Raw genomic sequence first — 23,105 nt, 5'->3', positions numbered from 1 at the left:
TGTGGTGGTTTATGGATGTTGGGTGGTGGTTTATGGTTGATGAGTTGATGGCTAACGGGGGGTTCTTGGTTAGGAGGCTTGGGATTTTGGGGTTGCTTGGATTGTTTGCGGGTGCTTGGATTGTTTGGGGTTGCTTGGATTGTTTTGGTTGACACGGCCCAATCGGTAGGTACCGCTTTTTTTGCGGACACTGACCGCATTTGCGGTTCCATCGAGTTGCGGTGAACCGCAATAATTCGGCCGGTTACGATATCAAATTATGCAAATTGGGCGGTTTGCAGTTTTCACAAAAATTTGCAGTTACCGTACCGCAACCAACCCTAATTGTAACTAGTAAACTCAAAAAAAACAAACAAACACGAAGAACTAAACATGCAATGAAGAATATAACCTCTTAAAAAAATCCCGAAGAGTCTTTAATATCTTAGGATTTTGATGTTGACCCAACATTTTAAATATATAACCTATTGAAGAATAAATAGAAGAAATGGTAATGTTCCTTTCAATTAGCAATTAAGTTTTTTTGAGAAAAAATGGTATTTCATTAAACCGAAAAGAACATTACATGGTAAGAACTAGCATGTTAACAGTGGTCTCGTTAAGACCTTCACAGAGAAACAAAATCCGGAGATATGAAAGAGTACCACCAAATTCACCAAGAAGAACCCAAAGAGACAATCAAAGAAGACTGAGAGAGACGGCGCAGAGAATGAGTAAAGAAAACTGGAGAAACCCTAACTCTAGCCATCAAGGCTCTCCTCGCATGAACGAAAGAGCAACCCAACATATTAGCAATTAATTAATTCACCTAATCCCTGATTAATAATTCATCATTCATATAATCACTTGATAATTTATAATACTCAATTACAATCCCTAATTTTTTTATTAAAAAAAATTGAAAATCTCTAATTTTTTAAGGGTTTATAAAGTATCAGTTAGGGATTCTCAATTTCATAAAAAAAAACTGATACTAGTTCTTACCATGTAATGAAGAATATAAACCCTAAAAAAATCCTCAAATTTCAATAACAACAAATTGAGGGAAGAAAATAATATGAAGACAACAACAAAGATGTTGATAGAATGAATATAGGAGAAAACAACCGAAACATGCCAGCTAAGCTAAAGGAACCAAAACATGCCAACCAAAGCAAACAACGTCAACACAGACAGACAATTCGTGAAGGTAGCTGCTGTGCGAGTGGGCTTGGGGCGGGCTAAAAATTTACTTTGGGCTGTAAAAATTAAACGCCCCTGGCGGTAGCCCTGCTTCCAACCTCACTTCCTCGTCTCGCCTCTCGTTCATGCTCTCTCTTCCTTCGACGACGAACCCATCGCACGACAAGTCGTCCATCTCATTTCCGTTCTCTGCGATTCAGCCGCTGCCTTGCTCTCTGCTGACTTCGTCGCTCGGGTTTCCGACCGCCTCTCTTCTGGTGCCTTGGCCTGGAGTCGCCGTCATCTTTATATGGTGTTTCCAACATTCTCTCTTTGTTTGTCTGTGAATTCTGGAACTGCTGTTGAGACTTCGAATAGAGTTGGATGCATCCCCGAAGTTGATGATGCTTACGCGGCAGTTTCAAGGCATATGTAAAACTGATGGTTGTCAATATTAAGTTAGATTTTAAGAGACAATGATAAATGGTCCTTCTTTCAAAATTCTCAACCATTGTTGGATGGAACTCTGCTGTAAGAGAATCTGTGAACCAAAGCCGTCCCCACAAAGCCCTCCTCCTCTTTTTCCAAATGAAACAAAATGGTTTGGAACCTAACAACTTCACCTTTCCCTTCTTGGCTAAAGCATGTGCCAAGCTCTCCAACCTCAAATTCTCCCAAATTATTCACACCAATGTTTTAAAATCACCATTTCGGTCAGATATCTTTGTGCAAACAGCAATGCTCGATATGTATGTCAAGTGTGATCGGTTGGCTGATGCCTACATTCTGTTTGAGAGAATTCCCATGAGAGACGTGGCTTGCTGGAATGTGATGCTTATGGGTTTTGCGCAATTGGGATTTCTTGATAAAGTGTTACGTTTGTTCCATGAGATGAGGTTTGCACGAATTCTGCCAGATACCATCACGGTTATGGGGTTGACTCAGGCAAGTTTGGAGACACAGAATTTGGCACTGGTGAAAGCCATTCATGCATTTGGAATTCAGATTGGGATAGATGGAGATGTTTCAATGGCTAACACTTGGATCTCTGCCTATTCCAAATGCAATGACTTAAGTTTGGCCATGGCTGTCTTTAATAGGATTGAAATTGGCGCAAGGACTGTTGTCTCATGGAATTCAATGATTGCAGGATATGCAAACTTAGAGAAATTTCTTGATGCTCTAAATTTTTACAAGTGGATGCTCTGTGATGGATATAGGCCTGATATAAGCACAATTGTGAGCCTCCTTTCTTCATGCATTCAACCTGATAAATTGCTACAGGGTGTGCTGATTCATTGTCATGGAATTCAAATGGGCTGTGATTCTGACATTTTTGTTGTCAATGCCCTTATATCAATGTATTCCAGGTGTGGTGATATACTTTCTTCTAGATTTTTATTTGATGGCATGTCAAATAGAACTTGTGTTTCATGGACTGCTATGATCAGTGGGTATGCTGATAAAGGAGATTTGAATGAGGCGCTAAGATTGTTTCATGCTATGGAAGCAGCTGGTGAGAAACCTGATTTGGTTACTGTGCTTTCTCTGGTTTCAGGTTGCGGCCAAACAGGAGCACTTGAGCTTGGAAAATGGATTCATAACTATGCCTTTTCTAACGGTTTAAGAGACAGCATCGTAGTCTGCAATGCATTAATTGACATGTATGCAAAATGTGGAAATATTAACAATGCTCGAGAGCTCTTCTATGCCTTGCCAGTGAGAACTGTTGTTTCCTGGACAACTATGATCGCAGGCTTTGCTTTGAATGGCAACTACGAAGAAGCTCTGGACCTTTTCTGCCTGATGGTGGATTTGGACTTGAAACCAAACCACTTAACTTTTCTTGCCATTCTTCAAGCTTGCACTCATGCAGGTCTTCTTGAGAAAGGAATGGAGTTCTTTGACATGATGAAAAAAGTTTACAAGATAAATCCTGGGGTGGACCACTATTCCTGTATGGCGGATCTCCTTGGGCGTAAAGGAAGGTTGGAAGAAGCAACGGAGCTTGTGAAAAGTATGCCGATGAAACCTGATGCTCGCATATGGGGTGCATTACTTAGTGCTTGCAAGATTCACCGTAACGTAGAGATCGGGGAATATGCATGTCGCCGTCTATTTGAGTTGGAGCCCCAGGGTGCAGTTCCATTTGTGGAGATGGCCAACATATATGCATCAGAGAGAAGGTGGGATGAAGTTGCTGCATTAAGGACAGCTATGAAATTTAAGAAAGTAAAAAAAATTCCAGGACAAAGCCTTCTTCATGTTAATGGGAAACCTCATGTATTTACAGTCGAAGATAGGGGTCATCCTGAAGGCTTGCTTATATATGCAATGTTAGATAGTTTGGCATTGCAGTTGAAAGAAGAAAAATACTCGCCACGTTCAGAGAATTTTGTGAAATGATTAATTTAAATAATTTAAATTTGCTCAACATAAGCATGAATGATACTGTGGATATTTCGTTTGACCAAAGGCCACCCCTACCAATTTTTGAATTTTCCATTCGTTTCCAAAAGTTGAACATAGCAGTCTGTTTTCCCTTCCCTTACAAATAACTTACATCTCTTCTGGTTTGCCTTTCTTTTTATTGGTTTCTTGTTAGTAACAAATATATTGCAATAACAAATGATAAATAGAATTATATATATCTTTTTTTGCCAAAGTTCGGAAATGCAAGGGGTTTTCTCACACACACTACCAAGATGTCATCAGAATTTAAACCTAAGACCACTAGTCTACAAGTCACGACCTTTTTCTACTAGGCGTCTACTGGGCTACATCTCATTGCCAATAGAACTATATACCAATAGCTAGTCAACATTTGGGATAGACAAAGTACGTAGATTCAAACTTAAGATACGTTGCAATATAAATGATAATAAATAGAACAATAGCTAGTTAGTGTTATATATGAGATAGACAAAGTAAAAGATTAACAGGTTCTAGGAAAATTCACCGTTCGATAGGCATATACATATCGTATCACATTAAAAGTCCGAGATGCAGCATTCTTCTTTCAGTTTGACTTCCTAGTTACACTTCTTCAATGGTGAATTTAAAAAGTTATTTTTCAAAATTTTCCGGATCTGAATTCACTCGAGTCCTCAAAAACAACACTCATCTACACCTAGCAGACAGACATCTCATCTGTTGGTTCGTTTCCTTCACTATAATGAGTGAAGATGTTAAACATAAACGAAGGAATGATCTTTGAGAAAAATATGCAGGGAAAATGTTAAGGTCTACTTGAGATTTTAAGTTACTTGAAAAGTTTCCAATTCTTATCATTAAAGACGAAAATGAACAAATTTTTCATTCATACAATGGTGAAGTGAAATTTGCATCATGTTTTCATGATGAGAAACAGCTCATTTGTAATTCATTAGTGAGTTGGTTGTTGACTCTGAACATGATTCAATGAGTCAACTGCCGTCGTCACCACAAAATTGAGCCTTCACCTTTCAAAATCCCTGGCGATCTTCATGCACAGCTGTAAGTACATAAACCCCTGGTGATCACAACGTACCATTCATCGGAAACGTAGCCACACAGCTCTCGATCTTGCAACAAAGATATATAGTTGGCCTTGGTCATTTCCCCATGTGTGTCAAAATTCGACTGATCAAAGCTTCCTTCTTTCCGGCAAGCGGAAGATTATTTGCTGTCAAATAGTACTTCAACTGCGTGACAGTCAAATCCTTTAACTGCAAAATAAGAATTGTATCAGAAGCGATTAGCATCCTTGAAAAAAAATTATCCACGCTAACATCAACAGGATGAAAACTCTTGGATTTAAACGTTATCTTTTGGATGTTCTTTTTTCCATCTCGGCTTAAAAAGGTGAGATAAAAACCACAAGTATTAAAGTACAGGAAAGCCATTTTCAGTTTCACCTTTCCGTTGTCTGCAAGGTCAACCCAATCATAGTTACCAGACTCTTTAACTGCATTTTCAGAAACTGCTTTTCGTTTTTTGGAGGTCTCACTTGCTTTTCCATTTCCCACAGCATCGTTTTCCTCTTCATAATTATCCCCATAAACAGACTGCTTAAATTCTTCTAATGCACTAACAAATGCAGGTCTGTAAAGCCATATACGCAAAGACATCAACTTAGGAACATTGTGCAGGAGAAAAAAAAACAGTAAGTGCTCAGTTACTGGGAAGCAAGAGATACGAGCAGGCAGATATGCAAGCATACACTTTCCATTACCTAGACATGCCTTCCTCATCAGGCACCGTTTCATCTTTGATTTCTGGTATCTCATCCTCCTCCAGAGCTAGGGCCTGCAGTACTGCATAGTGTCTCTGCAAGGCTGAAAAAATCTCTGTTTCATACTATGCACCTTATAGAAAAATTATGACAGTGAAAGTAAAAAGATTAGTGTACTATTTTGGTACTGTCAAAAAGCCACGATTTCAGGGGATGGACAAGAGATCTCCAAGATGTCAACTTCCAAAAGTCCAAACACAATGGCACACTAATGCATGAGTACAACTAACTACTAATATATATTATAGACATTTATACTAAGCAATTGAAGGTGTATTCCCCCTAAGCATCCAAAGAATTGTTCAAGAAGGACTGTTTTCCAGAACACGGTTTGAGTTATAAATTTCAATCATTCTTGTAATGATTCATTTGCTATATTAAAAAGAAAGACAACTCAACAAGGATATCAAAAACACAGACAATTACTCCCAATCTAGAATTAAAGGTAAGAATATCTTTAAGACCTCATGCTATCAGATGATTATATTGCATTGTTTTGAAATAGATCTGTATCACGCATGCTCCTCCACTGATGACAAAATCACCAAATATCCTCTTCTAGGAATTCCCATCCTCTAGGATAGGGGAAAGAAGAGAAGAATATTCTGCAGGAATATGCTTCTGCGCTGGGAAGGCCCAGAGATTATAAACGATGGGATGGTTCCAGCCCAATCAGGTGAATGGGTGAAGACATATAAGGAGGGGAGTGGGATACATGAAGTAAAATGAACACTTAAGTGGCTACGATTCAGCTCAAAAGAGAAAGCTCCCCAACTTCAATTTAACATACCCACGTTCAGAAGTTTAGATTCCACTCCACATGACAAGATGACGAAACTAGCATATTGGCAATTCACACATCATGAGAATATGACAGTTTATAAACCCAGAAAGGACAAGCATGAAACAAAAGTCCACACCCAACTGCCTCTCCAAAATCTTACTCTATTTGACTTAAGCAAAAACTAATGGCCAAGTATACGATAAGCAACCAGAACAAACAAAATACACGCAAATGAAAGCTCGAATATTGATAGAATACTTTCAATGAAGGATTTGCAAAACGAAATACCAGGGTTGGCAAATTGGAATACTGAGAAATCTTTTAAGTCAAAACGTTTGATTAAAGCAGCAGCGTTTCTAGTTTGATCATCATTTGCATGAGGTGGTGCAACATTTGAACCTGTATGAAGCTGCAAATTGTCATGACCATGACATTTGTTAGATAACTTTAGTAGGAGATACTCTATAATACAAATCCAACTAAAACCCTTGCCTCTTCAGTGTTTCTAATGTCCTCAGCGTATGGAAGATATATCATGTGCATTCCCGGTGGCTCAACCTGACCACCAGCACTAATTATTTCGTCCTGTGAATTTTCAAAGAGATTTGTGAGTTCTAATAAAACAAATTTTGACAAGGATATTTGTGACTCAAATAACATACAAATATAAACACAAAAATCTCACAAATGTTTGAAAACCACTGATCGTTTTAGCAGTTTGATAGATATTGAGAACAAGATCAAGCAGCTTTCTCAATTACAAAACTATACCATGAGAGTACATAAAAACACTTGACCTTACCTTTTCCATTTTGTTTTTATTTTCATGTTCAGTTCCTACCAGAAAATTTCAAATTATTGCTTTACAAATTTGTATATAACTATCGAGGTGAGAGACAACATAAACAATGAAAAATTGTATTTCTTTTGAGCAAAACACACATGACCACAATGGTAACCAGTGAGAATTATATAACTCCTATAGAAATTGCTTGCAATTTTCTTCTTAATTATATGTTTTGCACAAGTTCCTTTTTTGTATTTGGTGAATGCCTAAAGAAATTAGCATACCCATAACATGAGGTGTGGTTTATCACCAACAATACTTCACAACTATGACCAAAGTTGTCCATGCCATTCACTAACATAAATAAGTAAAAAGAATTTAAGATTCTGAAATTGTTTAATAAAACCATTGAGTTGGAAATCTGCAAAAACTTACCAACTTTTAGTTCAAATACTTAAAAACATTGGTTCCTATAATGCCGAGTATTAATTAGTTCAAATACCAACTTTTAAAGTCCCACAAACAAGTGACTGCTATCTGGAATATTTAAAACCTACCACCAACACATGTTTCCTCTATCACGAATATGGAATCATAACAAATTCTTTGTTTCAAATTAAAAAAATGTTGCCCTGTTTGGCAATAAACAACTACTAAGAATTCAAAAAAGTAGATTATATTGGCATCTATTGATAGAGAAACAATTTGTCAGCACTAGCACTAATTCAGAGAAGGGGATCCAGTGTAAATAATCTGACAAAATCACACCCTTCTTAACAATTCATTCAGTCACATGCATTAAAACAACCCAGAGAAATATTATATATCTATATATATATATATGCTTGTGGACATAATAAAATTGTATGCATTTAAACATAACTTATTTGTGAATGTAATAAAATCTTACTTGAGCAACAAGGGCAACTAATTGAGGACGAGATGAACTACCATAAAATGCAACTGCGAAACTGAAAAAATAAAAAATAAAAATAAAAAATAAAAAATCAACAATAACAAGTAAACCCTCAAAAACAAATAACCTCAATCATTTTAAAAAATATATAGATATTAATAATGCTCCACTCAAACCACAAGCAAGGCTACCAAAAAAGCATAATTGAGGAATTCTAAAAAAATAAAATACGAAGTAAAACACAAAACTAGATAAAAGAAATGAGAATCTGCATATGCAAACATATTTGAAAAGCGGGGGACGATAAAAGTTGAATTGGATGTTTAAGCGAAGGCAATGTGGAGAGAGAGAGAGAGAGAGAGAGAGAGAGAGAGAGAGCTAAACAATTTGTAGAGAGAATTGAATATTTCCCTTTGTCCTTATAAAGGTGTAAAATGGGTAGTGTCAAATGGAACCGAGCCATTTAAATCAGAAGTACTTGTGCTTTAGGACATGCCTCGGCCTGAGTAGCCCAACACGTCCTGCAGCCAGGGCCCATCTCATGCTTGTGATGCACCCACGTCAGGCCTCAAACGTCCAAACTTGGATTTTTCTTCCCCAACTTACTGTGATGTTTATATTTGAAAATCTTAATAACATAATTAACAAGTAATCATTTTATCCTCATTATTATAGGATGAAAATAATATTACATAATAGTTCAGTAAAGTCCATGAAAATGTATGCTACAAGAACTAACCGTTTTAGCCGTAGCATTGATCTATGCAGGGCAATGAAAATGCATGTGCTACCAATCAGTTCCTGCAATGGAGTACAATCTCTCAGTTTTAATCCCAAAAGTGTATTAAAATCGAAAGAAGCAGCCATCACCTAAATGTTCAACAAAAAATAACTACTGCAATAAACCATGAAGAACAAATAGTCTATACAAATAAAGGTAAAACAAAAAAAATCAACAATAACCCAGAAAATTGAGATTTTCAGTTCTATAGGACTAAAGAATCTACCTCATCAGTAGGGAAAACAAATGTTGACGGCCTCAAGTTGTGGAACTCTTTTAAGCAATTTAATGGCTTGAAACCAAGAAGACGAAGATGTCCAGTGGAAAATCTTTTGATCTCTGAAAGTTCCTCCACTGAAAACTTGATATTTTCACTAGAAAGCAGATGGAGCAGTCAGGAAAATTTTCAAGAAGCCAACTCACAGTATAATATCTATACATAGAAGTGAAATCATAAGATTGATAAGACGATTTCATAATGAGACTAGTGCAACCAGTACAGAGGTAGCTGCCTAAAGGTTCTGCAGCTAGTTTTCTACGCCTAGTTGTGTATCTCATTCGTGACAAGCACTCCTCTGTCCATGTAACTGTATGCTGGAAACTATGGTAACAAGAAGCTAGATTCGGGTAACATCAACTTGATGTTATTAGACTAGGGCCCCTGCTGTTTTTTTTTCTTTTTCTTTTCTTTTAAGGTAATGGTAAACTGAAAATAACAACAACAAAAAAACAAGAGAAAAAAAAAAAAAAAAAAGAGATAGAGAGAGAGATGAAGAAGAAAAGAGTTTTTACAAAATAAATATAAACTAGCCAATGTTCTTTCACTTGGTGAAGGTAACGTTAAGTCGAATTGAGCTAGGAAAAACTAAAACATAAGAAAGAATATGATAGAAATGTAGCATAACATGCATACGTCTTGTAAGGTTGAAAACGTTTTGCAGAACCTTGCACCAAAGCACCAGTATCAGCACAGATGAAAGATCTTTCAGTCTGCACAATGTCAGCACACAGACACTGCTTAAGATATGGTTTAAATGGCATCACTACCCAATCGGAAACAATAATTAGATTAGGGATAATTATTGCATCTTAGAACCATTCCAACAAACCAGGATGAGATCTTATGAATGTAACTCTATCTAATTTTTGTTAATCATAAACTTTCTAGTAGAGTAAACCAGGAACTAAAAAGACATAGGTCATAGTTCATGTGTTTCTTTGTGTGTGAGTGAGGCATGCCCCCAAGTACACATGTGCATTTTTGTCTTACAAATTCAGTACTCCGTGATATGCAATACTCTAAGTGGAACATTTTTCCTTGGATATGGATATGTCTGCTATAATAAACTAATCCAACAAATATGCCAATCACAACACTTGTAATAACACCAACCTTGGGGGCAATGGCTTTTATACAAAAGTTCAATCATTGATGGAAACTCATTTTCTCATATTGAAACTCTAAGGATGTAATTAAAGTTCAATAGAAATACAGGAGGCTAAACATCAACACCAAAAAGATGCCAGCTAGTTTAGCTAGTAACGTCTCTTGTATCAAAAAAGGGACACTGGATCAAATCCTGCTTCACCCATGAAGGGGTTTTTGTCATGGGAGAGAGCTACCCTCCTGTTATACAATAGGCCTAATAAGCCTCCAATGAAGTTGAAGTTTTACTGCACATTTACTTATACAAAAGTTTTGGGAGAAAATACACACAGAATTAGGAAGATAAATATAATGGGAACAACGAGAGATGTTTTCTATGTGTGTAGGGTCTCAAAAACTCAACCCAATTTCTTGAAAAAATCACTAAAGATATTTAAGGTTTCCTTATGTCGATTTTCAAAAACTACTAAAAATACACCCTAGAGGAGCAAGCCAAAGAGTATTCTCCCATTTTTAGTCTTCAACAACATTTAACTGTTTGAATTGCAGAACCAAACAGGTCCTTGACTGTTCAAATCATACCATTTCAAGTCTCTAGACTCCTTCCCTTTGATTGAAAGAGGGGAAACATACCCAGCCTCCGAATGTGAGCCAAACTAATGAATAGATACAAAATCAAATCAATCTGGTCTTTAAACACATATCTGAGAATCATTATCCTCCTAAAATGGGTTGACTAAATAACCTTTATCCATACATGTCATAAACAACAAAGTCCACCTTGTTTCAAAATTGGAAGTAGCTACGTGCCATAAAAAATGCATCGGAAATTTTCTCATTTCAAAGTCTTCAATTCATTAGTCATTGATACAGATATCCATGTAATGACAATAAAAAGATATGTAGTGTAGTAAAGCAGTATCACCTTTAAAGGACGATTAGTCACAGAATCAAGCCAGGTGATTGCTCCTATTATCCAAAGTCAATGAAACATTGTTCTGAGCCCAAACTGATAGGCAGACACTGACTTGCAGAATGAGTAAGTAATTGAACAAATGGTGATGCAAATACCTGGAAGAGTAGGACGAATTAAAGCATAAGAACTCAGTTGAATTGATAGTCCGTTGGCAATTGAGAAAGTGATCTTTCTAACTAGGCGCTTCTTGAACATTCGCTTTCTAAGCTGATCCTTCATATCTTCCAATCTGAATTAGAGTAGATATTTACAAAAAGAAACAGGTAAATTAGGCAACAAGTGAGACTTATTTATTAGGTTTTATGCCTTAAAAGGTCCAGAGCAGAGTAAGCATTTGAGATTAACGCAGCAGTGCACAACCTAATAGATCATTGAATCCAGATGTTCCATCATCGTCATTTAATATAAAAAATGCCACATGACCCCTAGAGTTAACTTTTAAGATCAAAGGATCTGTTGCTAAAACGTCTAAGAAACATTGTATTTGATGCTCAGTGCTCAATTGTAGCAGCATAGCTCCTTAACATTCAAATATTATTCCATATTTAAGTTTCATCAATATGCTTCATTTTAAACTTCTATATCGCCTCTTTTAACTCAATCCATTGTTTCCATAATATCCTGGAAACTCCCACAGCTTTTAAGTCATCAAGTTCCAATAGTCACTCTACTTTTATAAGCAACATGCTTCTAAAGATGTGGGAGATCAACAGGTTGAAATATTTAAGCAATGTTGAATCTGTAAGGAAGCAACTGGTTTCCCCAGTTCCAATGTTATATGCAGTACTCCTTATAAATGCACATAAGAGATGTATTAAAAGACCAACCGGAAATAATGGTTTGCACAAATGAGCATAATAAAATAAATATTGGGGAAAAAAGTTACTTTTCTCCCGCTGCAGGCATAAATCGTGCAAGATCATCACCTTTGAGTCCAAGTAAATCCTGAAACATATAAAAGTAGTGAAGTGAGCAGTGCGATGACTTAAATCCTCAAAGAAGCATATAATAATAAAAAACAAAAAAAGTACTAGAATAAAGGATATAGCCATACAGAATAGAATGTAGAAACGTTGAAATCACTGTCAGGTCGACTCAACGGAAGAAGTTCAATTGAGATGCCAAGATCTTGTGCATCCTGGAAATGGTTAAGGGGTGGACTTCTTAAAACAGTGAATTTCAATAAATATACTGTTAAACTGCAAAGATGTGCAAATCAAATACTCTAGTCCGCTGCAACGTGGTTCTCATCATATCTGTCTTTATCACTCCCTTAATGCTGCCAAATGGATCATCTTCATTTGTAAATAAAAGAACACGCTTATCAGCTGTCTTCGCAGATCTGAGATAGTAGTTTTGCTAATAACGTTAGAGAGCACACAGATGGGGTCCAATTCTACCAAAATAAAAATAGCAGAATAGAAAATAATTTCGAAAGGGGAATGAACTTTGATACCATTTTTCTTTTACTTTTTTTCTTTAAGAGAGCCAAACTTTGATAACACGTTACTCTTACCCTTTACGCAGCAGTGCTTGGGCTACCCAGAGGGCATTGTAAAGTGAATTTTCTCTGGACCCAGAGACAATACCATACTGACTCCCAATTTTGCTCATAAATGACTCTGCCACAGAAAAGAAAAAAAAGTTTGACTTCGACACTCCAAAGAGGCATTCGGTCAAAAGAAGAACTTGGATCACAAACAAAATCATCATGTGATGTCTTCAGTTTACATCCATTACCACAAACTATTTAACATTATATATATATATATATATATATATAACCAGAAATTTCATTGGTCTATACAAGCAGTCTATGTTGGGGATGGGATATAAAAATATATAACATGGGAGCCTAAAGCTAACAGAGTTGTACCACCCTCAAAGTCAGATCTTTAATCCAGCTATGATCATCAACATGAGAACTCCAGAAAGCATATAAAAGAAGCCAAATTTTACAAGAGAAAATGTGATTTCACTATAAACATTTCCCGAGTATATTTTAGGGTAGATTTACATAAAATACAGTCTCAGAGCCACACCCACACAGGACAGCCCTCAGTCAAACACAGATGCACAACACATTATTAACTGACCTATACGCTTCAAAATTCTGCCTGCAATTTTTTTAATAAAAAAACAAATATCCAAGAAAAACTCAATGCATGTTAGACTTAACAAACTAAATTTTAACACCAGTAGATCGATAATATCTTGATTAAAACAAATTGAAAAAATAAAATAAATTTTCAAGTAGTGGACACTGTCAATTAAATTATAACTGGAATCAACTCTAACAAAAGTATCTAAGAAAACAGCCAACAAAAACACTATTTCACCAAGGAAATACCTTCTATGTTATCAATTTCTTTTATTAGCCTGGCTGTTGGCCTGTCTAGATACTCTCGTTCAGCGACGTTAAACACATAAACACCATTTAAATCTTGCAAATTCCTCTTTTCCCTCTGCAGATGTACATGTAAGCTCAACAAGAGAATGACTCATATTCTGACTAATATTAAAGCATCAAGTAGTAAGAAGTTCAAGCAATGTAACATGTTTTAGCTTGATAGAGTTCCAATCTTACAGTGTTAAAGAAGCATATGGCAACTTCATCGTATGAATTATTAATGATTTGCGTCTTCAAAGACTGTGCAATACAACTCACAGCAACATGAAAATGAGTGTCATCCTTCCGGTCTCCCTGCAAACATTGACAAATGAAGAAGCCTCAAACAAATTAATGAAAACCAGTACGTGCTGATAACAACAAACTGGCATGGCCTTGTTATTTTTTGAAGCACAAGAAAATAGTTCCTCCATAAACCACATTGGAAAGCAAGTCTAGAGGTTATGTTTAGTTTCGCTTAGAAGCACATTTCGAGCAACTGTCAAATGATGACAAGCATTTCTTGCATAACATGCCTAGCCACATATCCACCCATATATGATTTGGTTAGTATCACATCATGAGTGAAGTAATTAGAAAAGTTGAGATCCGAAGATATAATATTCAAGAACGGCTATTTATTAAACAAATTAAGCAAATAAACAACCAAACAAACTCACGGCTGGACAAGTAGTGGTGAACATTTTGGGGGAAGCATCAACCAGGTACACTACAAGCTCCTTGGTCGACTCTCTTTCCTGAATTAGGAAAAAAAAATCATTTTTTACACTGAAAAAAGATATGTCATAGGCAAATAGACCAAAGGAAAAAGGAAAAAAGATAGAGAAAGAACCTGGAAGAGTTCATTATCTGGGTCGTCTTCGTCGTCTCTGAAAAGGTCATCGGGGTCTATTTCCATGGCGGCAGTTGAAGAGAGCTTAGTTAATTATTCACTGCACTTAAACTTTGGGAGAGCCGTAGAAGGAGAGAGTGAGAGAGAGAGAGAGAGAGAGAAGAAGAAGAAGTCCAGTTTTGAATTCCAGAAGCCTGAAAAAGAAGAGTCTCGCGCAAGCCGAAGCGGGGAAATGGGCACGGATCTCCTGTAGTGCACTCAGCTGCATTTATCCGCGTAGATGAGATCAACGGTTCATATTGGAAAATGCGTGAGACACATTAACGCTTCTGATCTGATACCCTGACTTGTTTTGTTGTTTTTTTCTTTTTCTTTTTTCGGGGAAATTAGCGGTTGGATCCACTAAATATTGGTCAGATAGACTTGGCAATCGTGTAGCGTTATGTTAATTCATTTAACCCGTTAAGAAAACGGGTGGAAAATACTAAACACAAATACCTCTTTATAATTCACGAATAACACAACACGATCCATTTCACCCATTAAGAATATAAAAAAAAAAAATAAACAAACAAAAATCAATCACAGTACACGCAGCCAACCTTCTCCTCTCGCCTCCCCAAATTTCTATCAAAGAAATTGACTTAGCTCAAAAATTCAATCTAAGTTCAAAATCAAATACTTGAAATTCATCAAATACTTCATCAAACTTTAATAGATAATTAATCGAAAAAAAGTTCAAACTTCCGTTATGGGGCTTGTGTTTGTGGCAGGAAGGGCTGGTAGTGGGTCGTGTCTTGTCGAGTTCGTGTTGTGTTAGGATTATATAAGTTTGAAGAATACTAAACTCAAATCCAACCCCGTTTAATAAACGTGTCATTTTCGAGTTGACCCGTTTATTTTCCTTGCGGGTTTCGGGTCATGTCGGGTTGACCCACTAAGTGATAGCAAATAAAAAATTAAAAAAAAATCTAAATTTTGATAAAATTAATCAAGCAATTGCATTTTTTATTTTGTATATAAATAATTATTGTATTTTGCCTCTCTCTATATATAAAATTGAGAATGAGAAATTAAAAAAAAATTAAAAATGAAAAAAAACAAAGAAATGGTTTTGTAGGTTACATAAGTATTTTAGAGGATTGGCGGGTTATATAGGTATTTTAGCAGGTTAACGGGTTAACTCGTTTAATAAACGAGTTAAACAAGTATCAAGTTGGCAGGTTACATAGATATTTTACGGGGTTAGCAGGTTGACGAGTTGACCTGTTTAATAAACGGGTTAAAAAAGTGTTTTAGCGGGTTGGCGGGTTGACTGAAACCCACCCGTTTATAAACGGGTCACTGGCAGGTTGACTCGAAAATGACCCGTATTTTAATCGTGCGGGTTCGTGTCGTGTTTTTTCCGTGCAGGTTTCAAGTCGTGTAACGGGTCGTATCGAAAATTGTCACCCTAGTGGCAGGTGAGTGAGTTTTTTGTTTTGGAAAATGGAAGAGAGTTGGAGCATAACAGTCTGTGAAGAGGGAAGATAAGGAAGATAAGTATGGAGAAAAAAGAAAGAAACAAATAAAGTTATAGTGGAAGCTGTATAAATATACACATAATTGATTCACATTAAAAGAATGAAGATAGTAGAGCTGGAAAAGGCAGTGATTCTTTCTCAAAAGTGGGTTAGGGTTCGAATCCCTTCCAAGCAATCTATTTTCTCATATTTTTTCAATCCAACTCTTTTGTAACATTACAAAAATGTCCCTAAGCTTAACAAGTTAACGGGTATTCGTGAATTGACACACATTATAATTTGGAGTGATGTCCCACCGTCTTTTGATTAGATGTCTTGCCTTCTTTTGTTGTTCTTTTTTGGGGAGATTAGCAACTTTGACCTCATCTCCGCTAAATATTGGTCAAATGATCCCTTTTTAAGAAAGTTTGTAAAATGACCCTTATAGATACATCATATCGCATGTCTATCACTTTTGTTTTTTCTCCATTGCTCTCTACGTCTCTCTCGTTGGCTAGGTGGTCTCTATTTGATTTTCTTACCTGAAAACGATCTCATCTCTTTCTTTCTCGTTGGCTCTATCGTGTCTCTCTGATTTGCTCTCTCCCAAATTTTTTTCCTTAATTGCGCAATAGATTATTTATCAAGGTTAAGATACAAAATCTCTTTCTCTCCCTCTCTTTCTAACTCTCATTTCAAATTAGGGTTGTAGTTTAATTTTTGTAAGAAAAGAATTTGTATGCCCCTAATTTGAGTTACGGTTTCAAAGAAATTGATTTATATGACCTAATTTGCTTATTATTGTCGTTTAAACATGTTTTATTTTCAAGAACAATTGTAGTTGTGTTGCATTAACAATTATGAGTTCCTTGCATATAAATTTTGGTAAACAAATGCATATATTTGTTTGTTTTCTCAAACAAAAAAAAAAAGTTTTTTCAACCATATAGTAAATTATGAAAACAAAGAACACACCAAAATGATGAAGTTCAATTGAATGAACTGAATTAGTCCTAATGTTGGATGTCAAACAAATCTCAACCTAAAAATGTAAATACAAACAAATTTAAGAAAAAGCGGTTTGTCTTTGGTTTCTTCTGATTATGTGTTTAAATAGAGAATGAAAAATTAAATTAAATTTGTGCTTAGTAGTGGTTTACATGTAGGCTAAAACTCCTTGAGCCCAATTATATTTTTCCATCTTTTTTAAGGTGTCTATCGTAGTTGTGTAGGTCCAAGCGAGTATACAACCAAAGTTGCAGAAGAGATTGGTCATAAGGAGTTGTAGGAATATCAATCTTGTTTTATCCATAGGACCCTCTTCTGTTTCATTTTCAAATGTTAAGTTCAAGCACTTATCAATTGAAGTCTTTGTTATCTTCTCATAACCTTTGTGGTGAATGTGCTTCAAATGATTGTTGATGATAATCCGAATGATAGTTTGGGTAAAGCCTATAAGTTATGGAGAGAAATACAATCTTTTGAGTTTGTGTTTCACTTATTTTTAATGAAAGCTATATTGGGAATAATAAACACTTTGTCCCTAGCATTGCAAAAGAAAGATCAAGACATTGTGAGTGCAATGAGTTTAGTGAAAACATGCAAAGAAAACCTACAATTGATTAGGGATAATGAGTTTGAAGAATTGGTTGAGCAAGTATTTTCGTTTTGTTACAAACATGATATTACAGTTGAAACGACCTGACCCAAATTCCACTTTGGAATCCGGTGAAACTGCAAATCGACACTTAGTGCCTGTGGGTCGTAAATGACCAAAATGCCCCGAAGGCGATAACACAAACTCGGGCCCTATCTCGTGGCTGCGCAATCGTAGGCTGCCACGCACTTTTCGAGGATCAAGCCACACGTAGTTCTTTCACCGCCCGACTGAATCGGTTCAATTATCCGTAAAATATACTCTAGGGCTGACGTTTGCGAAGTATCCGACTCCGCTTTACGATCCGCCAAATCCTATACGATCCTGGAAAAACCTAGATCAACATACCTGAAGTTGACTACGATCCAACGGTTCAAACATATAGAACCCGGAAATCGCATACTAGGCGAGATCCGTTCGAGTTCAAACGGTATCCGAATTAAGATCCGCGAATTTCTACGCGCTCATGAATACCCAAGGATCATTTTGGAACTGAATGGGGTCTCGACCAATCTGCTCACGCGCCGCTACACGCGCCGGCAGCGCGTGGGTGTCCTAAGCGATAACGCCTTGCCAGAAAAACTCAACATCTAAGCTCAAGACTCCTATCCTAGGTATAACACCCTATTTGGAACCACTTTTGTTCTTGGACCTACCCCAAAAACTGGCCGGAAGTGGTCGGAACAGTGACCCGAAAACCTGCTGAAACCTAGCTCGTAAATCGAGCTATCTACGCTGGAAATTTCTGAAATCCTACCCAACCAGCAGCTAGAGCACGAAAAATAGCTAGAAAACCATACCTCACTCGTCTGAAACGATGGCCGGAGGAGGGAGAACGAGCTCCACGAAATTCCAAAATCGCCCAAACCGCCTGCTTCGTGGCGGTTTTCGCTATCACTACGGCAGATCGAGACTGAGATGGGCTAGGACTGGAAGAGGAAAGTGTGGTGGTTCTAACGTGACCGGTCTTGCCTGAATCGGTGACCGGAGGTGGGAGAAATCACCCGGAAACCGGCTGGTCGAGTTTCAAACCCAGAAATTTCTGGGTTTATATAAACCAAGTTTGAAATATTTATGGTTATGCCACTGAACTTCTTTTGATCGTAACTCCTTCGTTACAACTCCGATTTGAGTCCACTACATGTCTACGAACTCGTTTCGTCGCGCTCTACGCAACGGTACAACTAAAATCCCCAAATTCCTTCCCGGTCAAAAAGTCAACTTTTAAACTAATAAAATATTCTAGGGGTATTTTTGTCTTTTTCTCAAATAAATTAATAATTAAATATTAATTTTGGGTTTGGGTTATTACAATCTACCCCCCTTACAAAAATTTCGTCCTCGAAATTTACTTTCCTTTAACGGAGGGGAGTGAGGGTACTGGACCCACAACTGCTACTCGTTTGTAACTATAAGTCTGAGTATCTGCATCTATAATTCAAATAATAAAATCCGAGAGCAACCTATTTATATCTGTCTACCCTCACCTTTTCGAGTGATGGGTACTAAGCCTACATCTGTTACCCGGGGTTCTCAAGTCTGTCCCTCTAGTACTGTACTCACTACTTGCATCTCAATAACTGTATCTATAGGGTAATCAATAAAATCTGAGGGCCACACATTTATATATGAATACTTGTGCTGGCTTAAGGAAATATAAAACTCTGAAAAGATCTGTTAATTAACTGAATTTCTAATAAACTTAAAACTCACTGCCATTAATCTGGTATTTAGCTAAAATTATTTATGAGTGTCCGACACTGCTAATGCTGGGCACAAAAGACTAATTTGCCCTTTTAATCAAATTAATCAAATTCATGTGACTTCTAAAAATTCGCAATCTCCTCAGAAACTGAACATTCCCCAAAACATTCTACCTGTAAAACAAGTATGTATATTTATATAACTCATCTGCCATCATGCATCAAATCATATTCAAGTAATCAAACATCATAATATTTTGGCATCAGGCCACAACAATTCAAATAATTCGATCTACTAATGCAATTCATGTCAACTTTTAGATTAGCAATGATACTATGACAATCTCAAACATCCTGACTCATGCATGACTTATCAAATAGTAATTCTGCTGAAAAACACTGAATGTATAACTCATCATGTTCTGTAATCCTGGCTGGACTCGGAGACATCTGTCAACTGATCCGCAATTCTCGCTCCCACGGTCCGGATAACTGTAAGATTCGTGGGGCAAAATATGCTAGAAATACTTGAACTGTTTAATATCATAACCAACAATAAAAATTACTATCAACAATTTAAATAACATAAAATAAGATAACTTAAAGCACCCTGGATGAAAATAAAATGAAATAAACAAACTTTGAATAAACTTGCATCGAACTCATTTAAAATTCATAAGTAACCATGTGTGTGTATATATACATATATAGATGTAATGCTTAAGAAAATAATGGTAACTGTATAAAATCCTCTCCACCTAGGCGCATTCTATATCCGATCCACAATTCTTGATATTCCACAATTCCTGTTATCCGTCAATTCCTCCGCGTGTCTCGGTGACACAAAGTCAACCCGAGCCGCAATCGGCAGGACTCGGGGACCGTAGTCACCGATCCGCAAACTGGCAGGTCTCGAGACAACCTCTCAATCCGAGCCGCAACTGGCACCACACGGTCAAAGCGCCCCGAACTCGTGGGGCAAAATAATCGATCAGACATCGGCACCACACGGTTCAGCGCCCCGAACTCATGGGGCAAAATAACTGTCTCAAGGCAACGGGGGGTACCCTCACGGTGGGTTTGAAAACCATAATCTGCTATTTTCACAACTTCCAATAAATTGGTGTTCAACTGAGCTTAAAATATATTCATATATACATAATTATATACATATATTTATATATACCAAAATCTGATGAAAACCAAAAATTAAATTTCTTCCTTTTCAACCCCTGAATATATGCATCAACTACTTAGCTAGTTGGTTAACCACCTTACTCTCTGCTGAGCATATAATTCCAATAATAAATTTATACCCTTACAACACAATTAATCATAAGAACAAATATAGATAATTAAATACTGATCTTGCTAAACCTCAGTTCTCGACATATAAGCATATAATAACATGTATAACAAGTTTCTCAAATGAAAACCTTAACAAATTTTTCAAATCCTTCTGGATATCTGTTTTCTCCGTCACACCAATGCAATAAATAAAATAACAATATAAAATAACAATTGAAATAACAATTAGAATAAAACAACCTAATAATTGTCCAGCAATTCTGAAAATACGGATGCACATGTAATGCAGTGTCTACAGGAAGTTAACCTAATGCTCGATACCAATTGAACGACTTGACCGAAATTCCACTTTGGAATCCGGTCGAAACTCGCAAAATCGACACATAGTGCCTGTGGGTCGTAAATGACCAAAATGCCCGAAGCGATAACACAAACTCGGGCCCTATCTCGTGGCTGCGCTGGGAATCAGAGGCTGCCTACGCATTCTTTCGAGGGATCAAGCCACACGTAGTTCTTTCACCGCCGACCAGAATCGGTTCAATTATCGCAAAACATACTCTAGGGCTGACGCTTATGAGTATCCGGGACTCCGTTTTACGATCCGCCAAATACTATACGATCCTGGAAAAACCTAGATCAACATACCTGAAGTTGACTACGATCCAACGGTTCAAACATATAGAACCCGGAAATCGCATATTAGGCGAGATCCGTTCGGGGTTCAAACGGTATCCGAATTAAGATCCGCGAATTTCTACGCGCTCATGACGACCCAAGGATCATTCTGGAACTAAATGGGATCTCGACCAATCTGCTCACGTGCCGCCACACGCGTCGGCAGCACGTGGGTGTCCTAAGCGATAACGCCTTGCCAGAAAAACTCAACATCTAAGCTCAAGACTCCTATTCTAGGTATAACACCCTATTTGGAACCACTTTTGTTCTTGGACCTACCCCAAAAACTGGCCGGAAGTGGTCCGGAACAGTGACCCGAAAACTGTTGAAACCTAGCTCGTAAATCGAGCTATCTACGCTGGAAATTTCTGAAATTCTACCCAACCAGCAGCTAGAGCACGGAAAATAGCTAGAAAACCATACCTCACTCGTCTGAAACGATGGCCGGAGGAGGGAGAACGAGCTCCACGAAATTCACAAAATCGTCCAAACCGCCTGCTTTCGTGGCGGTTTCCGGCTATCACGACGGCAGATCGAGACTGAGATGGGCTGGGACTGGAAGAGGAAAGTGTGGTGGTTCTAACGTGACCGGTCTTGCCTGAATCGGTGACCGGAGGTGGGAGAAATCGCCCCGGGAAACTGGCTGGTCGAGCCCCTCGAAACCCAGAAATTTCTGAGTTTATATAAACTGAAGTTTGAAATATTTACGGTTATGCCACTGAACTTCTTTTGATCGTAACTCCTTCATTACAACTCCAATTTGAGTCCACTACATGTCTACGAACTCGTTTCGTCGCGCTCTACGCAACAGTACAATTAAAATCCCCAAATTCCTTCCTGGTCAAAAAGCCAACTTTTAAACTAATAAAATATTCTAGGGGTATTTTTGTCTTTTTCTCAAATAAATTAATAATTAAATATTAATTTTGGGTTTGGGTTATTACAACAGTTCCTACCATAGATGAGGAATATGTAATTCCAGGGAGATCACGGCGTAATGCTCCAATGAAGACAAATTATCATCGTTATCATGTGGAGATCTTTATTCATGTATTTGATGGGCAACTTGCAAATTTAAATGATCGCTTCAACGAGGTATGTACTGAGTTACTTACTTGTTTGGCATGCTTGAGTCCGAAAAATAACTTTGTAGCTTTTGACAAACGAAAGCTAGTTCGTCTAGCTAGTGTCGAGGATGGGGTATAAGAAGGGAATGAGATTTCTACTTTTTATGATTTTGTTTGTTTTTATAGCTAGGACTTTCTAGGAGTTGTTGCATAGGTTAATTTGGGTGGTAATGACTTGTTTCTTCAAAAGCTCGACGATCATTTTCCCATTGCGGGAAACTTGTCTTTACTTCAATCCAGAAGGCTCTGATTGCATTTCCTTAAACTAGACAACCATTTCTAGATACATGTGTTACCGTGCTCTTCACTTAAATGCAAAATCCCTGGTCAATTTATTCATCCCAAAATGCCTCAAATGTGGAAGTTTCGTGAGCTCTAAGAGCATCCACAATGGTAAGATGTACATAGAGGCATTGGCGGATCCAGAAATTTTTTAGCGGAGGTGCAATATTGACCAAGTATGAAAAATGGTTTTTCGGAATAATCATTTTCTCAAGATAATTTTTGGCGGCTTTTATTCCTTATACATCAAATAAGAAAACTTGATTTTATGAGATTTTAGTATGAAGTATATATTGACTTAATGAGCCATCATTTTTAGCCTAAATAGTATTTTGCACTAAAACCGAATTTTCATATTTTGATTTGGTGGGAATTTGATTTTCTACTATTTTTATTTGAATCTAAATGGGGGGTACATCCTTATTTACATTGTAAACGTAAGTAAATGGAGTAATATAAAAATAAATAAAAGTAAAACGACAAAATGGAAATGAGATAATCTGTACACCAGTTGAACAAAGGGGCAATTTAAAGCACCTACAAT

The 23,105-nt window shown here is 37.1% G+C and overlaps 2 protein-coding genes across 4 annotated transcripts; one reads left to right on the top strand and one right to left on the bottom strand.

Annotated features, from left to right (window-relative positions):
- Positions 1-1,159: 1,159 nt before the first annotated feature.
- LOC103322560 (pentatricopeptide repeat-containing protein At4g19191, mitochondrial) lies at positions 1,160-3,600 on the top strand. The gene has a single exon (XM_008224483.3). It carries the CDS (start codon positions 1,645-1,647, stop codon positions 3,565-3,567), a length of 1,923 nt encoding a protein of 640 aa, XP_008222705.2. The 5' UTR covers positions 1,160-1,644; the 3' UTR covers positions 3,568-3,600.
- An 816-nt stretch (positions 3,601-4,416) lies between these two features.
- On the bottom strand, positions 4,417-14,547 carry KU70 (ATP-dependent DNA helicase 2 subunit Ku70-like protein). 3 transcript variants are annotated; one of them, XM_089045929.1, is made up of 19 exons: positions 14,308-14,547; positions 14,135-14,212; positions 13,653-13,769; positions 13,416-13,530; positions 12,582-12,687; positions 12,290-12,407; positions 12,120-12,203; positions 11,952-12,010; positions 11,161-11,294; positions 11,015-11,058; positions 9,616-9,716; positions 8,929-9,076; positions 8,661-8,722; positions 7,916-7,976; positions 6,711-6,803; positions 6,507-6,627; positions 5,375-5,477; positions 5,058-5,244; positions 4,417-4,868 (listed from the first exon to the last, which is right to left on the bottom strand). In XM_089045929.1, the coding sequence occupies exons 1-19, from the start codon at positions 14,371-14,373 to the stop codon at positions 4,755-4,757; spliced, it is 1,911 nt and encodes a 636-aa protein (XP_088902055.1). In that variant the 5' UTR covers positions 14,374-14,547; the 3' UTR covers positions 4,417-4,754. The 3 variants fall into 3 exon arrangements, 2 of the variants coding, with proteins under 2 accessions (XP_088902055.1, XP_008222687.2); XM_008224465.3 differs by having other exon boundaries at positions 9,616-9,692; XR_016124131.1 differs by lacking the exon at positions 4,417-4,868 and having other exon boundaries at positions 5,104-5,244; positions 5,375-5,469.
- Positions 14,548-23,105: the final 8,558 nt, after the last annotated feature.

Source organism: Prunus mume, linkage group LG2 (assembly GCF_029339155.1).
Source record: "Prunus mume cultivar Tortuosa linkage group LG2, ASM2933915v1, whole genome shotgun sequence".
NCBI classification, from domain to species: Eukaryota; Viridiplantae; Streptophyta; class Magnoliopsida; order Rosales; family Rosaceae; genus Prunus; species Prunus mume.
Note: the sequence above shows the minus strand (reverse complement) of the source record. Positions and strands in the feature narration are given on the sequence as shown.

What these genes read in the sequence shown, in the direction of transcription:
- LOC103322560 (XM_008224483.3), top strand. Translation starts at nt 1,645, where the DNA reads ATGGTCCTTCTTTCAAAATTCTCAACCATTGTTGGATGGAACTCTGCT.
- KU70 (XM_089045929.1), bottom strand. Translation starts at nt 14,373, where the DNA reads ATGGAAATAGACCCCGATGACCTTTTCAGAGACGACGAAGACGACCCA. An exon ending in TGACTAATCGTCCTTTAAAG is followed by an intron (nt 9,717 to 11,014) that starts GTGATACTGCTT and finishes TATCTTAAGCAG; the next exon opens with TGTCTGTGTGCTGACATTGT. An exon ending in ATTCCAATTTGCCAACCCTG is followed by an intron (nt 5,478 to 6,506) that starts GTATTTCGTTTT and finishes AGATTTTTTCAG; the next exon opens with CCTTGCAGAGACACTATGCA.